General features: G+C 44.1%; 1 protein-coding gene across 1 annotated transcript in view; it reads left to right on the forward strand.

The window, feature by feature from the left end:
• Positions 1–10883, forward strand: part of LOC138259684 (C5a anaphylatoxin chemotactic receptor 1-like) — a 51162-nt gene extending 40279 nt beyond the window's left edge. The window contains exon 2 of the mRNA XM_069207567.1: positions 8545–10883. Within this exon, the coding sequence (XP_069063668.1) occupies positions 8569–9885 (1317 nt within the window). The 5' untranslated portion in view covers positions 8545–8568 and the 3' untranslated portion in view covers positions 9886–10883. The remainder of the gene's footprint in view (positions 1–8544) is intronic.
• Positions 10884–19613: the final 8730 nt, after the last annotated feature.

The following is a 19613-nucleotide window of genomic DNA, read 5'->3' on the forward strand; positions in this document are numbered from 1 at the left end:
GTGGGGAGGGAGGCCCTGCCACCTTTGGGGGATGGCAGGGGTGGTGGGTGGTGTAGGGGAGGGAGTCGGGTGGGGGTGGGGGGTGGACGAGACCCCTATCAGTGCCAGGGAAGGAATTCCCTGGCACTGATAGTGCTTACCACCATAGATTTCATGGCAGTTCCAACCGCAGGAAATCCACGGCGATAAGCCGGGTCAAAATACCGCTGGCGGTATAGTGACGGCCGCTGGGCTGGAGACCCAGGTCTCCAGCCCGGCGGTCATCTCCGCCCGGAGAACCGGCGGATGACCATAATTACCCCCTATGTTTCTTACAAATGCTATTTTCATTGTGGGGTCTTCTAGGAGCTGTTCTGAACATTATAGTCAAATCAACCTTTTACAATTGTTTAAATTGAATGTGTGCTCAAAGCAGGCGTTAAAAATGCCGAAAAAATGATGCAAAGAAACCTCTTAGATTTTTCGGGCCGTCCTAATGGGGGAACGCCCCTTTGCATACATTATGCCTGGTGCAGGCATAATGTAGCGCAAAGGGTTACAATGTGGTGCAATACATGCATTGCAGCACTTTGTAAATATGGCACAGCGTTTTTAGCCATTGAAAGCCACATTAGCATAAAAAAATACACTAATGTGCTGTTAGAATGGCACTAGGCCCTTTTAAATCTGGGCCTAAATCTTCTCTAGCAGCATTTTAGGAAGGTGAGGGTCAATTACATTGAGGTCTGTACCTCTCAAAGTTCATCATAAGAGTCCAAACAAAAAGTCCAAAGCAAGTGGCAAGTGGCAAGAAAGGTGACCCAAGCATTTGGGATCCCAGCAAAAAGTGATACTGAATCCAACTGGGAACAGTAAATTACATTCCAAAGTTAATTTTGATTTGGGCAGTGTCGATGGCATGGGGATCGAAAGATTCCATTGTTCAATCATAAAGCATCATGGGATGAACATCTGCAACATTAGGGCAGTTTCTCATGACCATCACAGGAACACATCCATCCTTCTTCTCATGTATGACTTTGCAACTTTGTATTATTCAGTCCAATTCTCTATGTTTCCAGTTCTTTGGTGTATCATTTTCAGGGTTACTTTCTTAGGCTCTCGATGAACAAGACAATAGCTCATCTATTTCAAAACTAACATTTCATGTGAACGGAAGCTAAAAGAAATGACACAGTAACAAACTAAAACAGCCCTCTCATGTTCATGAGTTTGAGGCCTAGCAAGTCACTATGGCTAAACTAAGAAAACAAAATGTAATGGCACACATATTTAAAATAGGAATAAAACAAATATATGTCAAACTTATAATCTTTATTAGTAAGTTTCATTCTAAATTCAGGCAACAATAGATTTGCAAAGGGAAAATAACTTGTAAAATCATAATAATAGGCATAACACAGCGAACTACACTTTTCAATATTAGCATATGACATTTAAATCATTATCTTTAAGAAATTGATTAACCTTTCAGTGAAATCAGTTTCTTAACATCATGAGGTATCATATGAATCAAAACGAATGATTATACCAAGATTAAAATTGCTCTACTGCATCAGATTAGATGGCTAGTCTACAATGAATGCACCTCAATAAAGGCTTTCAGCACACCACTTTACAATTAACTTATTAGAACTTGATGCATTATAATGAAAGTGTGGTCACATATAGATCATTATTGTGACACCAAAGTAGCAACCATGTCTCTGCTGCCTCAAAGCACATTTCCTATACGTTTGCACAACTTTCTTCAGCCATATGTGAACAAAGGGGCTGATTTAAGAGCCCCTAGCGCCTCCTTAGCCTATTTTCTTCTACGCTAATGTGGCTCAACGAGGCCAAAATCGCAGCACCAAGTTTACTAAGTGGCATAATGCATGCATTGCGCCACTTTGTAACCCTTTGCAATACATTATGCCTGCACCAGGTATAATGTATGCAAAGGGGGCATTCCTTGGTTGGGGAGGGTGAAAAAATGGAGCAAAGAAATCTAAAAGACTTGTTTGCATCATTTATTTTGTCACTTTTAATGCCTGCTCAGAGCAGTTCGAGTGTTAAATGGAGGCATGCCATTATTTTCAATGGGACTCAAAGAGCTTTGCAGGATTAGCGTCAATATGTTTTATGCTAATCCTGCAAAGTTCCAAACTAGTGTCTGTATTGCTACATGCACTACGTGCAAGGTAAACAGTGGTGCAGGGTGTGGACCATTGGCCTCTGCTTCTATTGGCCTTCGCTTCCATTTTGGTTCACGACTCCATTTTGTCAAGTCTGGTTCGGTGCGTAAGGCACTGTTCTGTGTTTTTCCACAAGCTTCGGCAAGCTGAAGGGTGGGGTGTTTTTCTCCTCAACTTCGCTCCATCTGCCTGATACGAAGGGCGCTATTTACATTCCACGAGCTATCAGTTAGAACAACAGGGGGATGCGCCTGTACTCAAGGAGGAATGCAAGCTTCACCTTGGAGCCCTCTTCTGGGAACTTGGCCCGTTCCGAGGAGACGTCTCGAAGGGTGAACAAGGTACCGTCGATTGCACAATTTGTAAAGGAGGGGGTCTTTTTCTAGAAAAGACTCCTGGGCGTTAGTAAATACTATAAAGGTTGGGGGCCTGGATGGACTGGTTTAGGAACTCTCTTCTGGGTTGGACTCAACGCCAGGAGGACTGATTGTCCCGAAGGAGGCTCCCTGTGCCAGCCGATTTGGGTTCCCCGGCTTTGTGTACGGCGGAGGGATGCAGACGCTCTTTTCGGTGAAGATTTTCAATTTATTAAGTATATTGTGTGTGAGTGCGTAATATGCACTTATTCTTGCAGTTATTCTCATGCTATTAAGCATTGAAGTATATTGTGTGTGCGTGTATTATATGCACTTATTCTTGCAGTTATTCTCATGCTATTAAGCATTGAAGTATATTGTGTGTGCGTGTATTATATGCAATTATTCTTGCAGTTATTTTCATGCTATTATTTATGATATCATAGAGTGCTTATATTCTCACCATTATTCTCATGTTATTCTTTTGATATATATATATTAGTGTGGTTAGTTTTGCCATCTGAGAACTTGCCCCTTAAATAAACTTGATTATTCTACTCACTAAGGTGTCTGAGAGTAATTGCTTTACATTGTGCCTTAAAATATCCTGAAGTGCATGGTTTTGATATTCTGAAGAGTAAAGCAACACAAATTGGCGTAGTCGTTTGCAGGATTCGAAAAAAAGGAAAATGCTTAATAAGATCAAAGCGAGCTCAAAAGCAAGTTCTCATGTAGCAAATCCGGACATAGAAATACTGGGGTGGGAAATTGCCCCGTATAAACTTTTAGCTCAGGAATGATCACGTTGTGCTGGTTTGTGTGAAAATTGGAATGTGTGTATGTCAAATGCAGAACCTGAAGATGTTCTTACTTGTTTACAAAAGGTATCAATTGATAAGGGAAGGGAGATTTGTGCGTTGGGGAGGCGAGGCTGGATCTTGCTTTCTGCGTACCGAAAGTTGTATGAAAAATGTTTACAGTTACAAAAAGACCACGAGCAGCTGGAGAAGGAGTTAGTAGGAGCCCGAAATTCCTCTACCATGTTAGCTTGTCAAAATAAATTATTAAGTGATAAGTTTGAAATGTACCAGTTGGTTGCTGAGAGAACGGCCGTTAGTGTCGCTCAATATAAACACAAGAAACGAAGAGGGAAAGTTAATAAAAAGAAGGTGCATTTAGCTATCTCTCAGGCAGGATTAGCCTTTGACCCTGAATTTTGGGATGGAAACATCTGGGATACGTCTGATTTTTCAGATGAGTCCGGGGGTGATAACTGTCAAGATGTTAGTCAGGAAAAGACAGAGCGCAGGAATGTTGTCCGTGCGCAGCCCATATATCGGCGAAAGTTACAGCATAGCCCAGCTAACCCTGGAGGGGTGATGTTGGATGCCCTGGAGGATTATACACAGCAAGAACTAAGTGATGTGATAGACAGATTTCGACAGAGGTCTGGGGAAAGATTGCTTACGTGGATGGTGCGAGTGCATGATATGGGGGGTCAGGGGGTCCAATTGGATCACGGCGACACCCCGAGGCTTTGTATGTTAAGTACAGACCCAGTTATCCAAAATGAGTTTAGAACTTATCCAGGGAATGGTCCCATGACCAATTTGTTAGAGTTAGCTGCGCAAGGGTGTGCTCAGAAGTATCCGACAGAGTCAGACTGGCCGCCTAACGATAAACTTTGGTATACTTTGAGAGATGCAGTACAGAGATTGAAGGAAGAAGGGATGAAAACAGCTATCTTTATGGTTAATGCCCATGATTTGATGAATGGAATTTTAAATGTGTCTGCGCGAAACCGGTTGATTAGGGCCGCTCCTCCTGCATATAAGCATGTCATCATGACTTTGTTAATTAATCAGACGGGTAACCCATTGTCTCAGGTCATAGAAGCGGTGCATGAGTTAAGTGATTTAGGAGAATGGGCTAAGCCAGAGAGGAATTCCCGGTCTGAGAATCGTACTGATAACAACAGGGTGACAAGACGGGACATGTTTCAGGCCTTGTTGCGAGATGGGGTGACCAGGGATGAAATTGATGGGATAACCACCAAGGACATGTGGGAAATGTACCGCAAACGCGGCTTGGATAAAAAGGAGGGGAGCAGGAAAGGGAACAAGAAGGATAACAAAGTGGTGAACCAGAGAAAGGCAGGAGGGGAGGAGCGTGAGGTTGAAAAGGGAGAGAGAGGGAGAGAGCCCCACAGTAGAGAGAGATCCCCAGATGATGGAGATTGGGAGGAAGAGCACCGAAGCTCAGAGGGAACCCGGAGCAGGGAGAGAGACCGGGAACTGACAGGTTCTGGGAAAACTCGAGGAAGAGAGTGGGAGAGGGAGCTGGTAAGCTCAGAGAGGTTGCGAAGCAGAGACAGGGAGGAGGAGTTCCCTGAGAATTACCGCAAACTGTATCCAGAGCTGACTTGGGCAGACTCTGATGTGCGCAGAGTGAAAATAGATTAGGAAACAGGTCAAACTCCGGTGCAGGGATGGGCTCGCAAAGATAACAGACCTCATGTCAAAGTAGAAATTTATTGGAAACGTGGAAATGTTCAGAAAATTCGAGCCCTCGTTGACACCGGAGCGGAGGCCTCTTTGACTCATGGAAACCCAAGAAAATTCAGGGGACAGTACTTCACCATTACGGGATTGGGCGGAAAAGAAACCCGGCAGTGCAGATAGTGGTTCCCATGAAAATAGGGGCACTTCCAAAGAGAGAATACACTGTCTTGATTGTGCCCATTCCCGAGTACATTATTGGAATTGACATTTTGAAAGGGATGACCCTACATTTGGAAGATGGATGTTATCAATTTGGTTCCAAAAGATTTATATCAATAGCCGCCGCAAGGGTGGGGCTGTTGAAGATTCCTCCGGTAACACTTCCCCAAGCTACTAAGGTGATTCAAATGAAACAGTACAGAATACCGGGAGGACATGAGGAGATTAGCCAAACTATACATGACTTACTGGAGGCCGGGGTAATAGTTCCCATCACTACTGCGTGGAATAATGGCCTCTGGCCTGTTCGTAAAAGTGATAACAGTTGGAGGATTTGCATTGATTATCTCCAGTTGAATAAATATACACCTCCTCTGACTGCAGCGGTCCCAGACACCATTACCTTGATTGAGAACATACAGAACCACAGTGGGACTTGGTATGCCACCATTGACATTGCCAATGCGTTCTTTACGATACCAATAGCTACTGAGAGCCAGCCTCAACTGGCATTCCAGTGGGCTGGGCATCAGTACACCTTCTGTAGATTGCCCATGGGGTATTTACACAGCCCCACTATCTGCCACCGGCTGGTGGCAGAGCATTTGGATGAAGTACCAGTGGTTCCCGGAGTGCAAATTTCTCACTATATAGATGACGTGATGATGCAGGGAGAGACACAAGAACAGGTGCAGATTCAGCTAGACAGGGTAGTGGAACATTTGCAGAATAAAGGGTGGGAGATTAAGCCCGAGAAAGTGCAGGGACCGTCTCAGAGCGTGAAATTTTGGGGCATTCAGTGGAATCAGGGACACAGAGAAGTGTTGCCAAAAGTGAAACAAAAGATTAAGGAATTTGCAGTGCCGCGAAATCGGAAGGAAGCCCAGAGTTTTATTGGACTATTCGGGTATTGGAGACAGCATATACCCCATTTGTCTCAGATTTTGGCCCCATTGTACAACGTTACACGAAAGAAGAATGCGTTTGAATGGGGCGAGCAGGAGCAGCGCGCGTTTGAATTGGCGAAAGACGCCATTCAGCATGCTTTGGATTTGTGGCCGATTCGGGAGGGAGACATTGAGTTGAATGTGACAGTCCAGGGGCAGCATGCTAATTGGAGTTTATGGCAAAAACAAGGAAGAAAGAGGGTGCCCCTGGGATTTTGGACAAAAAAGTTACCCGAGGCAGGAGAGCGATATACTCCCTTTGAGAGGCAGCTGCTGGCCTGCTATTGGGCCTTGGTTGATACTGAGCAAATTACACTGGGACACAAGGTGATTTTGAGGCCTGAAATTCCCATCATGCAGTGGGTGATGAGTTCCCCTAAAACTCATAGAATTGGACATGCGCAGGAAGCCAGCATTATAAAATGGAAATGGTATGTCCAGGACAGGGCACGAGCGGGTCCAAAAGGAACCGCCGTTTTGCATGAGCAGGTAGCGCAGGCTCCAGTGGAGAATTCCGAAATGTTGCATGATGTACCTTCAGTGTGTGAATCCCCAGTAGGGTGGGGCCAGCCGTTCGCAGACTTGTCTGCAGATGACAAAAAACATGTGTGGTTCACGGATGGCTCAGCAAAATATGTTGGAGCGAAAAGGCACTAGAAGGCAGTGTCCTATAATCCTGTTACAAAGAAGCTTTTGACAACTACAGGACAGGGAAGAAGTAGCCAGTTTGCAGAGCTTTATGCCGTGTATCAGGCTTTAAAACTAGAGTTACCCGGAAAATGTCACATTTATACAGATTTCTGGTCTACAGCCAATGGGTTAGCTACTTGGCTTCCCACGTGGCATGCACATCAGTACAAAATCCATAACAAAGAGGTATGGGGGAAGGAGTTATGGCAGGAGATCTGGGAAATGTTACCTCAAAGCACCGTGACTGTCTATCATGTGGACGCTCACTGTCCAACTGATTCATTAGACCGATGGTTCAATTGTCTTGCAGACGATCGAGCCAAGATTCAAGAGGCTGAAGTGGAGGCGCAGAATTCTGATTTGGTGGGAATGGCTAAATGGGCACACCAGAAATGCGGACATCTTGGAGAAAAGGCTACTCACAGGTGGGCCGAGATTAGATGGATGCATCTTCCCCTAGATTTTATTAAAACAGCAATTATTGAATGTCCCATTTGTCAGCATGCACAGCACACACCGGTCCCACAGGTAGTGAGAGGCCAGCTAGGCAGAGGTAAATTGCCAGGACAGATATGGCAGATTGATTACATTGGACCAATGCCAGTGAGCAGAGGGTGTCAGTATGCCTACACCGTGGTAGATACTTACTCTGGTTATCTCATAGCCTTTCCCTGCAAGCGTGCAACTCAGCAGAGCACCCTGAAAACATTAGATCTATTGATTCTGTACTATGGAGTGCCGCTCCAGATTCAAAGTGATAACGCCAGCCACTTCAAGGGCAGACTAGTGCAGGACTATTGTGCACAACACAATATTGAGTGGATTTTTCACATACCTTACTACCCACAAGCAGCGGGACTGAATGAGAGACTGAATGGGTTGTTGAAAGAACAATTGCGTAAACTGTCTGATGGGACCCTGAAGGGGTGGAGGGACAATTTGTACGATGCTTTGCAAATTTTGAACAACCGACCCCTTACAAATGCCGAGACACCTCTCATGAGAATGCTCACACCCGCTTTACAGATTAATCCGTTTACAGCGAGCAATACCATTGTGTATTGGGAAACAGCTCCAGGAGCTTTGGCCCCATATCGAGCTACACCAGAATCTGCAGGACTTGACTTGCATGCTTTACACATGCATCGATTGAAGCCTAGAGACATCACTCTGATTGAAACTGGGGTGGGAATTCAGATTCCCCCTGAGCATTACGGTCTGATCGCCCCTCGATCTGGGCTTGCCCTGAGAGGCATCCTAGTTTTAGGAGGCGTGATAGATGCAGACTACCAAGGCGAGTTAAAAGTCATTCTCTTGAACAGTGGTGACGCAGACCTAGTGGTGCAACCTGGTGATCGCGTTGCCCAAATTGTCATCATGCCGGTTTATGGAGGTGTTGTTAAGAAGGGGAGCGCCCCAGCTCTTCTCACTGTAAGAGGCAAAGGAGGGTTCGGATCTACTGACAAGAACCCAGGGGCCAAAGTGTGGATTGAATCCCCAAATAACCCTCCTCAACCCGCTGATGTCATCGCCACTGGACCAGACAATGTCCTGGTAGTTATGCGACCTGGTCAAGACAAATGGGAACATGTTCCCGCTGACAAATGCTATTTGCGAGAATGATAATACGTGTTTTGTCTTTTGTTCTTTTCAGATCATCCTGTGGAGTGCCTGTGCCATGAGTGTGGTGTATGGAGCCCGTTCGGGAGACTCCAACGGGGAGCGGGAGGGGCTCATAGCCCAAAAATTCAACCGTCAGCCGCAGATGCCGATGCTACTGCATCAACCGAACAATGTTTGGATTCATCTAGCGCAGGAAGTGCTGAATATATCTCACTTCTGTATGAGTAACATGCAAAGCGTTCAAGATCTGATTACCACTTGTCTAGTGGCAGTGCCCACTCCTGCTGCTGTATTATTGCACATCTTTAACAATGCAAACCAGGATGGAATGGTGGATGTGAGTGAGGTTCGCTCCCATCTGTCACTCTATGAGTACTGCCGTCATTGCCCGGAGGTGGGCAGGCGGTTGTGGAGGAACATGACATCTATACTCACGTTTAACATCTCAAATGGGGATGTGTGCTATTCATTGACCTGTGATCCTATGAAAATAGGTAAATGTGCTCAGCTCAAATTGGAGAAAAGAGACAAAAACTTAACTGCTGCACAACGGATGTTGTGCCACTTACGGAACAACCTGACCTGTTTGAATGTAAATAATTTGATGTTTTGCCAGAATGTGGTGCCTGCTGCCAGCCACATTCAAAATGTTAAGTTGCCTAAAGGTTGGCTCTTTTCTTGTGGTAACCTTTCTTTTACTTATATTCCAGCCAATCTAACCGGAGGGCCTTGTGCCTGGTCACGCTTAGGCTTTCTCATGTTTCCTATGGATACTGCTCTACACCCTCGCTATACCAGAGACACTATTCAATTACCTACGGACTGTGATTCCGAAATTTCATTGCTTTCCAAAACAGAATATGTTAGTTTAGCTGGTTCTATCGTAGGGGTGCCAGGACTCGCAGTATATAATACCAGAGTTATTAATAAACTTGCATGCCTAGTAGTCAAGAATATTAACTATACATCAGCTGCCTTAGCTGAGCTGTTACTAGATGTACAGGGAACTAGAAAAGCTGCTTGGCAGAATCGTGCTGCTATTGATTATTTACTGCTTAAACACAACCATGGCTGCAGTGATTTTGAAGGGTTGTGTTGCTTCAATTTATCCGACCACTCCATATCAATCAACTCCCATATAGAGGCCCTGCATAAGTTAGTGAAGGGGGTGCAGCAGGATGTTGACAAGGGGTGGTGTGATTGGGCTTTTGGATGGCTGCCTAATTTAGGCCAACTGCGTTATATCCTTGGTGTAATCATTATCATAACAGTTATTTTAATTTCGTTATGTTGTTGTATTCAGTGTGTGCCTAACCTTCTATCTCAGTGTCGCCCAAGAGCATTGCCATTTCAGCTTATAGGATATACTTAGTTGCAAGTTGGCCAAATGGTCCAAGGGTGGAATGTATTGCTACATGCACTACGTGCAAGGTAAACAGTGGTGCAGGGTGTGGACCATTGGCCTCTGCTTCCATTGGCCTTCGCTTCCATTTTGGTTCACGACTCCATTTTGTCAAGTCTGGTTCGGTGCGTAAGGCACTGTTCTGTGTTTTTCCACAAGCTTCGGCAAGCTGTAGGGTGGGGTGTTTTTCTCCTCAACTTCGCTCCATCTGCCTGATACGAAGGGCGCTATTTACATTCCACGAGCTATCAGTTAGAACAACAGGAGGATGCACCTGTACTCAAGGAGGAATGCAAGCTTCACCTTGGAGCCCTCTTCTGGGAACTTGGCCCGTTCCGAGGAGACGTCTCGAAGGGTGAACAAGGTACCGCCGATTGCACAATTTGTAAAGGAGGGGGTCTTTTTCTAGAAAAGACTCCTGGGCGTTAGTAAATACTATAAAGGTTGGGGGCCTGGATGGACTGGTTTAGGAACTCTCTTCTGGGTTGGACTCAACGCCAGGAGGACTGATTGTCCCGAAGGAGGCTCCCTGTGCCAGCCGATTTGGGTTCCCCGGCTTTGTGTACGGCGGAGGGATGCAGACGCTCTTTTCGGTGAAGCTTTTCAATTTATTAAGTATATTGTGTGTGAGTGCGTAATATGCACTTATTCTTGCAGTTATTCTCATGCTATTAAGCATTGAAGTATATTGTGTGTGCGTGTATTATATGCACTTATTCTTGCAGTTATTCTCATGCTATTAAGCATTGAAGTATATTGTGTGTGCGTGTATTATATGCACTTATTCTTGCAGTTATTTTCATGCTATTATTCATTATATCATAGAGTTCTTATATTCTCACCATTATTCTCATGTTATTCTTTTGATATATATATATTAGTGTGGTTAGTTTTGCCATCTGAGAACTTGCCCCTTAAATAAACTTGATTATTCTACTCAATAAGGTTCTGAGAGTAATTGCTTTACATTGTGCCTTAAAATATCCTGAAGTGCATAGTTTTGATATTCTGAAGAGTAAAGCAACACAGTGTCAAAAATGTTGACGCTAGTTCATCTAAGTACTGCCATGGTGCGCCGTATCTTAGATACGGTGCACACATGGTGGCGTTATGGGGTGCTACGGAGCGCAAGAGAAGTGGTGCTGCACTAGGTGCAGCACCACTTTTCTTAAATCTTGGCCAAAGTCTGATATTCTGAGTAAAACATGCACTTCCAAAAGCAGCAGCAGGTTGTCAGTTGATTCCCCAGTGTTCTACTGTCTGTCAGTGAACTACCTTAAATTAACTGCAGCTTTACCACAAAGTTTTAATGAGCAACTAGTGTGCTAGTATTCTGTAATGACGACAATAGTGAGGTACACCGGAATGTCATCTTAATGTACACAAAGCTGTAAAACGGAAAGCATTTCCTGCAGAGGATACAGGAGTAAATGAAAAAAAGAGGGATTTTCTTTTTCCACAAAAGTTATGATTAGAGTTGTAGGAACTAAAATTAGGTCACAATACCTATGTGCTCTCCAATATCTTCCTCATACATTTTAGTAAAACATTCTGACATGCAGGGTCAGATATGTACTTCCAACACTAGCAGCAGTCTGTTTGTTAACTCCCTAGTAATCAGTTACAGCGTTCTAATAAGCAACTGGAGCAGTGACATTTTCTATCCAAGACAAAAGTGAGGCACTCCTGGAAGCCATTTGGTGGGATAGTAGATGTTGCCTTTCCTGAAAAGCAGGCTGAAGTAATTGTGATATTAATGCAGACATGAAACCAGAGTGTAAGAAATGTGAAGAAAGGCACAGTTTGTAAGTAATTTGAGGCATAATGTATTTTAGAGGAGCTAAACATAGTTAAAGAGAGAGCTAAAGAGAGAGAAATGTACATAAGTACAGCATCCTCTTTCCACATCTGGTTAATTAACCTACGCTACTTCTGAGTTGCTTAAACGCTCTTTTATTTAGAGTTAGAGTTACCCCAAGTAACTATAACTCACGCCCACACCATGCAGTTTTTCGTCAACAATTTTACTACAAATATTTGTAGAAGGCTGGCCTGGTTTGTAGTGGGTACCTAGGGTACTTACAAACACATTATACCAGGTCCAGTTATCCCTTATTAGTGAAATGTAGGCAGTGTCTAGAAGCCAGGCTGTACAGAGGTAGCTGTAGGCAGAGCAGCCAAGGCTGAACTAGGAGACATGAAAAACTCTTGCAATACCACTGTCGTCACACAGTACTTACATACAAGAAGGACAATACTCAGTGTTACCAAAAATAAAGGTACTTTGTTTTAGTGACACAAGGCCAAAAATATCTTAGAGGCCATACTCCCTTAGGAGGTAAGCAAACCACATAAAATATACACTAATAACCAAAATCAGGTAAGTACACAGACACAAAATAGTGCAAATAGTGAAAATCACCATTGGCTAGAATGGCCCTGGGGCAACAAAAACCATATACTAAAATAGTGGAATGTGAAAGTCGGTTCCCCCCCAAGGCAAGAGTAGTGTGTAGAGGGGTGCTGGAAGTGTAAGAAAACACCAAAGTTAAGTAAATTACCCCACTCCAGAGCCCAGGAAAACAGAAGTAAAGTACAGCAAGTTTCCTCTGAACACACTAGGAGTCGTGGTAAAGGATTATACAAAAAACAAGCAAGACTGCAAGACATTAATGATGGATTCCCAGACCTGAAGACCTGTGGAGAGAGGAGACCAAGTCCAAGAACAGATGAAGAGTCCAGGAAGAACAGGAGCACCTGCTAACCCGGATGAAGGTGCAAAAGTGGATTCTCCGGTTGGAAGAAAAAATCAGAAATGCACCAAAGAAGACAGTTGCTGGTTCCTACTTGGTGCAAGAGATGTCCCACATCAAGTCATTGGATGCAGGCTGGTATTCGTTGTTGGATTCCGCCAACAAGCCTCACGCAAATGTCGCGGTTGGTGGGAAAAGGCGCTACCTGGGCCCAGGAGGGTCCTGGGAGTCTCAACTCGGTCTCTGGGTAGACAGAGGGAGCTCCCAGCACTTTAGAGAGCCTTCACTAGACCAGGCAGGACTCACAGGAGTACCAGGACACAGGGACAAAGGAGTTGTAGAACGCGGTCGTCGCAACACTACCCAAAGGGATCCCACGCTGCTGGAGAACATCTCAGGGATCTGAGCCTCACAGTTTAGAGTGCTGGGGATCAGGACTATTCTGTGCATGAAGGATTTCAGGAAGAAGCGCACAGAAGCCCTAGGAGCTGCAAAAAATGTGGTGCATAGGGGTACTGCCTGGCTCGGGATGCAAGCCCTTACCTCCACCAAATTTGGACAGCTGGGCCTTTGGAAAGTCAGGATCACTTTGGTCCATCACCTGTGTTCAAGGGATCATGCTCATTGACAGGAGAGGAGTCCCAGAGTACCGGTTGTTGCTGCAGAGAGGCGCCTGCTGAAGCAGGGAAGTGACTCCGTCACTCCACGGGAGATTCCATTAGTCCTTCTAGTGCAAGTTGAAGACAGGCAGTCCTCACAGCGTGCACAACCTGGAAACTGTTGCAGTTGCTGGCAGGAGCTGGAGTTACAGAGTTGCAGTAGCCTTCTTGGATACTTTGTTGCAGTTGTAGGGTTCCTGGAGCAGTTCTGCTGTTGATCAGCTGGTAGAAAGTGAAGCAGAGGTTGCAGAGGAATCCTGCTGGAAAGCCGAATCTGAAGAAACACCCAGAGGAGAGACCCTAAATAGCCCTGAGAGGGGGATTGGTCACCTAACCAGGTAAGCATCTATCAGGAGGGGTCTCTGACATCACCTGCTGGCACTGGCCACTGAGATGCTCCCAGAGTTCCCTGATCGTCCTGAAAACAAGTTGGCAGAACTCAGGGACACTCTGGAGGAGCTCTGTGCACCACCCCTGGGGTTGTGATGGACAGGGGAGAGGTCACTCCCCTTTCCTTTGTCCAGTTTCATGCCAGAGCAGGGATGGGGGGTCCCTGAACTGGTGTAGACTGGATTATGCAAGGAGGGCACCATCTGTGCCCTTCAAAGAACTTCCAGAGGCTCTGGGCGGAAACCCCTCCCATGCCTGTAACACCTATTTCCAAAGGGTGAGGGTGTAACAGTTCTCTCCTAAAGGAAATGTACTGTTCTGCCTTCCTGGGATTGAACTGCTCAAGCCCCAGGAGGGCAGAAGCCTGTCTGTGAGGTGGCAGCAGCTGGGGCTGCAGTGAAAGCCTCAGAAGGCTGTCATGGCAGGCCTGGGTGTCCATGGTGGAGCACCCAGGGTGCATCGAATTGGACCCCCAATACCAGAATCAGATTGTGGGTACCATTTCTCAATCCTAGACACCTCACATGGCCATATTCGGAGTTACCATTGTGAAGGTACATATATGTGTTGACCTATATGTAATGCACACTTATAATGGAGTCCCCGCCCTCACGAAGTACGGGAAATTGCCCTCACACACAGTAAGTTTGCACCTAGCTTTCAGGAACTGAAAGTTAGACAGATAGGTGACTTATAAGTTATTTGGGCAGTGCTTGCACTATTTCACACAGTGGCAGTCCTGAAGAAGTGTTTGTATGAGCTCCTTATGGGTGGCAAAAGAAATGCTGCTGCCTATAAGGATCTCCTGGAACCCCAATGCCCTGGGTACCTAGGTACCATACTAGGGACTTATAAGGGGGGTCCAGTATGCCAATTTGGAGTGGAATACTGGATTACCAGCAAGTAAGTACATTTTTTGAATCAGAGAGAGCATAAGCACTGCAGTTCTGGTTAGCAGGACTCCAGTGACACAGTCAAGCATACTGACAAAACAGTAAAACATACTGACATGTAGGCCACAAACTATGTGCACTGGAGTCCTGTATAGCAGGATCCCAGTAAGACAGTAAAAACACACTGACAATCTCTGACAAACAGGCCATAAATTGGGGTACCCATGCTAGAAAGAGGCTACTTTATCACAATATTATATTGATATTATTATTGGTGTTATCAAAGATGTCATGAGTGCCTTAATTTGTTGGGTAATTAGCAGTGCATGGTGAGGGTATGAGCTATGGTTACAAATAAACATAGTCCCCACGCTTCATTTGTTAATTTTATTTATTCATTTTTTAATTTCCCTCCGGATCTGCGGATCTGTTGTGATTCGCAGCAAATAAAAAAAAAATGATTTTATAGCCTGGGGGAGGAGGGGGGCAAAACCAGATCTAAGGGGTTAAGGTCTTTGTACCCTGGCCCATTTTGTATTTTTTGTATTCTTTTATTTCTGGGACTGAGCTTCATCCAAGTCCCAAGATGGCTGACAAGACTGCAGGGGCTTCCTTGTTGAAGTGTCAGCCAATCAGATCTCAGCACGAGCTTGGGAGGTGTAGCGAATCCTTCGTGTCCCTAGATATACAAGTTTGGATTTTCTTTAATTTCTCTAAAACTACTGAACAGATTTACAACAGAACAAAAAATATTGTTGTTTTATGGACCAGGATCTACCTTTCTGCCAAATTTGATGTAAATCCATCCAGTAGTTTTAGGGCTATAGGTGTTAAATTTTAACATGGAAAAATGAATGGGGAAAAATTGTTTTTGGGACCCTACCCCTTTTTATCGGACCTCCATGAACGGATCCCCCTGAAACGTTTCAGACAGCAGCTGTCATGACTGGCAATTTTTTGGGGGGGAAAGTTTCTTAAAGATTCATCAAGCGGCGCCAAAGACATAGGCCACTAGGATATATATATATATATATATGCATATATATATATATATATATCTATATATATATATATATATATATATATATACATATATATATATTTATGTTCACACTGACATGCAAACAGAAACCACTCGTACACCAGTTTGCAGTGCTCCAACATGCTTTAATACGGCAAACCAAAACTACATAATGTGTTTCGACAAGTACTCTTGTCTTACTTGGTCACAAGTGAAGTATTCCGACAAACAAACATGTTTAAAAACATAGAGCCTCATTATGAGTTTGGTGGTCTGAGGATCGCCAAACCTGTGGTGGCAGTCAGACTACTACTCTCCTGGTGGTCCGACTGCCAGATTACAACCCTGGAAGTCAGACTTCCAGGGGACCGCTGCCACTGCCAGGATCATGGATCCTGACGGGTTGGCGGCGGTCAGAGTCTGAGTTCAGTGCCACTGTGCTGATCACAAGTCCTCTTTCTGCCAGCCTTTTCATGAAGAGGCCAATACCCTTGGAATTTACACTGTCTGCTTTTCTGCCACAGCATTGGCCTTGGCTTCCTTAAAAGGAGCCGAGGCCAATGCCCTGCCACTGTTTCCACCGGGCTAAATATTGTAGTGCGATGTGTCCGCTGGTCAGCCCAGTATAAACATCATAATATGACTGGGGTGAGGCCACTGGCATGATGGCATTCTCCTCCCCGTGGCTTTGGCGGTCAGCTTGGCCAACCGTAAAAGTCGTAATGAGGACCATAATTTGCATACTCAAAAACACAGAGGAAGGACTTCGGAGATACAGTGAATAACTTTAAAAAAGTAACCACCATATTTGAAAGGTGTCTTGGCCAATGTTAATTCTCTCCCATGTACTTAACATTACATACTCAGGCCTGATTTAATAACATAAATGGTAAAATAGCACAATCATATTTATCACCTAATAATATGGCCATAATAGTACAGGAGCAAGTGTATCACATAGATGTCAACAAATAATATAGAAGAGCGATATAGCCCCAGTGGGCACCACTTTGAATCAGTGTGCTCATCCAGCCAGATGCAAATTATTAAAAGGACATTGCACACATACGTGCAATACCTATATGCGCTCAAACAGTTCTAACATGCCTAGACCCCAAAGGAGAGCGTACTGACGGGATTACTCCAATATTTCACAAGGCAGTGACAGGAAGTAATGAGGCCCGGGATAGGTCATAAGTGGGTGTTTCTGATCAGTTGAGAAAGGGTCACAAAGCCTAGTGGTTAATTATGTATCAAAAGGAACATACGTGTAATGCATCAAGTTCATAACATGTGAACACATATAAAAAGGTCACAAATTGAACTGATTATGTAAAAGGCAAATGCCCACAAAACGCCTAAGTGGGCAATAACAGTGTTAAGAATGCCCATACAGATTGATAGGCTGATTTCCATATTCACAAATTGCATCTGTTTGTGGTGTTGTATGACGGCCACTGCATGCATCTACCCTGCATGCCTTTACAATGTAGTCACTACCCTGACTGCGATGTTACCATGCATTACTTTAGCTTGCATGTTGTTACAACGTCTTGCCTTCGGAGCCAATGTACTTTGGAATAGTATAAATTACTATTACAACTCCAGTCTACGCAACAGTAGAGAAGGTGTTGGACTTAAAAATCCAACAATAGTCCAACAATGTGCCCCCTAAAGCAAGACTTTGTAACAACTTAAATGGTATGTGTGGTAACGTCACAATTGGGGTAGTGACTGTGTTGTAAAGGCAGGTCGTTGTTGTGACTGCGGGGTAAAGGATGATTCCTGTCTGGCCCTCCCTCAGAACAACTCAATAACTTAAACTGTAATAACAAGTGGTAAGCATTATTCAAAAAGGTCAGTCTTAGTTGAACAACACATGTGCCCACTCCGCAGCCACTCTAGAGACATCTGTGCAAAAACACAAACAAAATATATATATATATTATTAAAAACATCTGCAAGGAGGGGGAAAGCAAATAGAATTATTCTGTACATCGTATCTAAATGTAAGAAGAATATACTGTTGCATGTCACAGCAAATGATTAATCTAAATGCACAGCCAATTCTTCATCCATATTAATTAAGCCCTACAAGTTGGGGGTACCAAAGTCAATTATATACCTAGACTCCAATCTTCTTAGTGTCAGCACTCTGTCACTGCCCCAAATATTAAGTGGAACACAGTCAAAAGCAAAATGCTCCAGTAAATCAGATACACTTCTGTGAAATTGCTTTAAATGTCTCGCAACAGGGTATTGTTTATCACATTTTGTAATGACTCTCAGGTGCTCTAGAACCCCCTTCTTCACTCTCTGTACTGTGCAGCAAAAGATGCAGCATTCCAACCCATGTCACTCCCTTTGTCCTATGGGCTGATTGCATGTAATGGCAGATTCAAGACAGACAACCCCTCAGTTTTCACTTTTGCCAGAGGGACCTGCAAAAGCAAAATCGACTATATTTGGTTAGATATCAGTCTTTGGGACCTAGCTTTTGACTTTGAAGTTTTCTCTCGAGAAGATAGCGACCATAAAGCGCTTGTACTGTCATTAGATGAAAGGTTGTTTAGTGTTTTAGGAAAAGTAGTTCCAATAACAGTGACGCTTGCTAATAATAGAAAGGCGGTAAAGTGGTCTAAGCTTAGTCTTAACTATGAAACACTTACCCAAATTTATACCACGTTCAACAACATTTTGATTATTTTCAATTGCACAAGTCCTCTGGTTAACCTTCAAACTGCTCGGTTTAATGCTCTACATAGCCTATGCACTAAAATTGAGAGGGTTTCTAGGCAGAGGGTGAATAAGGATCCTTTCTGGTATACAAGGGAATACCGTTGCACTAAAGATCTGATAAGTGCCATCAAAACTTGCAACCACGATTTAATCAGACAATACTGTGCTGCATTTAAAAGTATTACCAACACTTCCAAAGAGGAATGGATAGATTCAGGGTGGTTGGCCCTGATTGTTGCCCTTAATAACAAACATTCTCACCTTTTTTGGCAGATTTTCTCTCATGAGGACGCTGTTACCAACAGTTCCAGAGAATGTATGGTGTAACCTCAGCAAGGGGTACATCATTATATCACAAGCCTCTATGCTGCATCTGCATTGACAGCTTCCCCGAATGCAGCACCTCATCCAGTTCCGATTTAATATAGTTGGCACCAGAGAAGGTAATTCTAATAGATTTCCTCTGAATGAGACCGTAGTGGCTACTAATTCTTTGTGTCCTTGTCAGACACCAGGACCAGATAAAGTTCCAGGGGACCTTTTTCATTCTAAGCCCAAGGTTTGGGGCTTCTACATCAATGCCCTCTCTAATAGAATATTGGAAGGTGGTGATATACCCATGTCCTGGCAGGCTGTAGAAATAATTCAAATTTTCAAGAAGGGAGATAGGACTTCCCCAGGTAATTACAAGTCTATAAGTCTGATTGATAACCTGCAAAAAGTTTTCTGACACCACATCCTATTCAGGCTCCAAGACTGGATGGATGAGAAGAGGATTCTTCCCCCTACCAAGCAGGGTTTCCTTTGAAAGTGAGCACCATTGATCGGATGTTTCCATGAGGTGGTAGTGTGTGGCTCTTTTGAAAGTCCATCTGTATATTACTTTTGTTGATCTGAGGGCTGCTTTTGATATGTGTAGGAGGCTGGTCTGGCTTATAGTGGGTACCTTGTGGTACTTCCACCTTGTGCCAGGTCCAGTTATCCCTTATTAGTAGATTAGTAATGTTCTAGCAGGCTGATAGAGGTAGCTATAGCAGAGAGGCTTAGGGTGAACTAGGAGACACGCAAAGCTCCTACTATACCACTTATATCATATAGCACTATATCATACTATATCATAAGAAACACAATATTCAGAGTTACTAAAAATAAAGGTACTTTATTTTAGTGACACTATGCCCAAAGTATCTCAGAGGATATACTCCCTTAGGAGGTAAGTAATATACACAAAATATACACACAA

The sequence above is a fragment of the Pleurodeles waltl genome, chromosome 9 (assembly GCF_031143425.1).
Source record: "Pleurodeles waltl isolate 20211129_DDA chromosome 9, aPleWal1.hap1.20221129, whole genome shotgun sequence".
Classification (NCBI taxonomy): Eukaryota; Metazoa; Chordata; class Amphibia; order Caudata; family Salamandridae; genus Pleurodeles; species Pleurodeles waltl.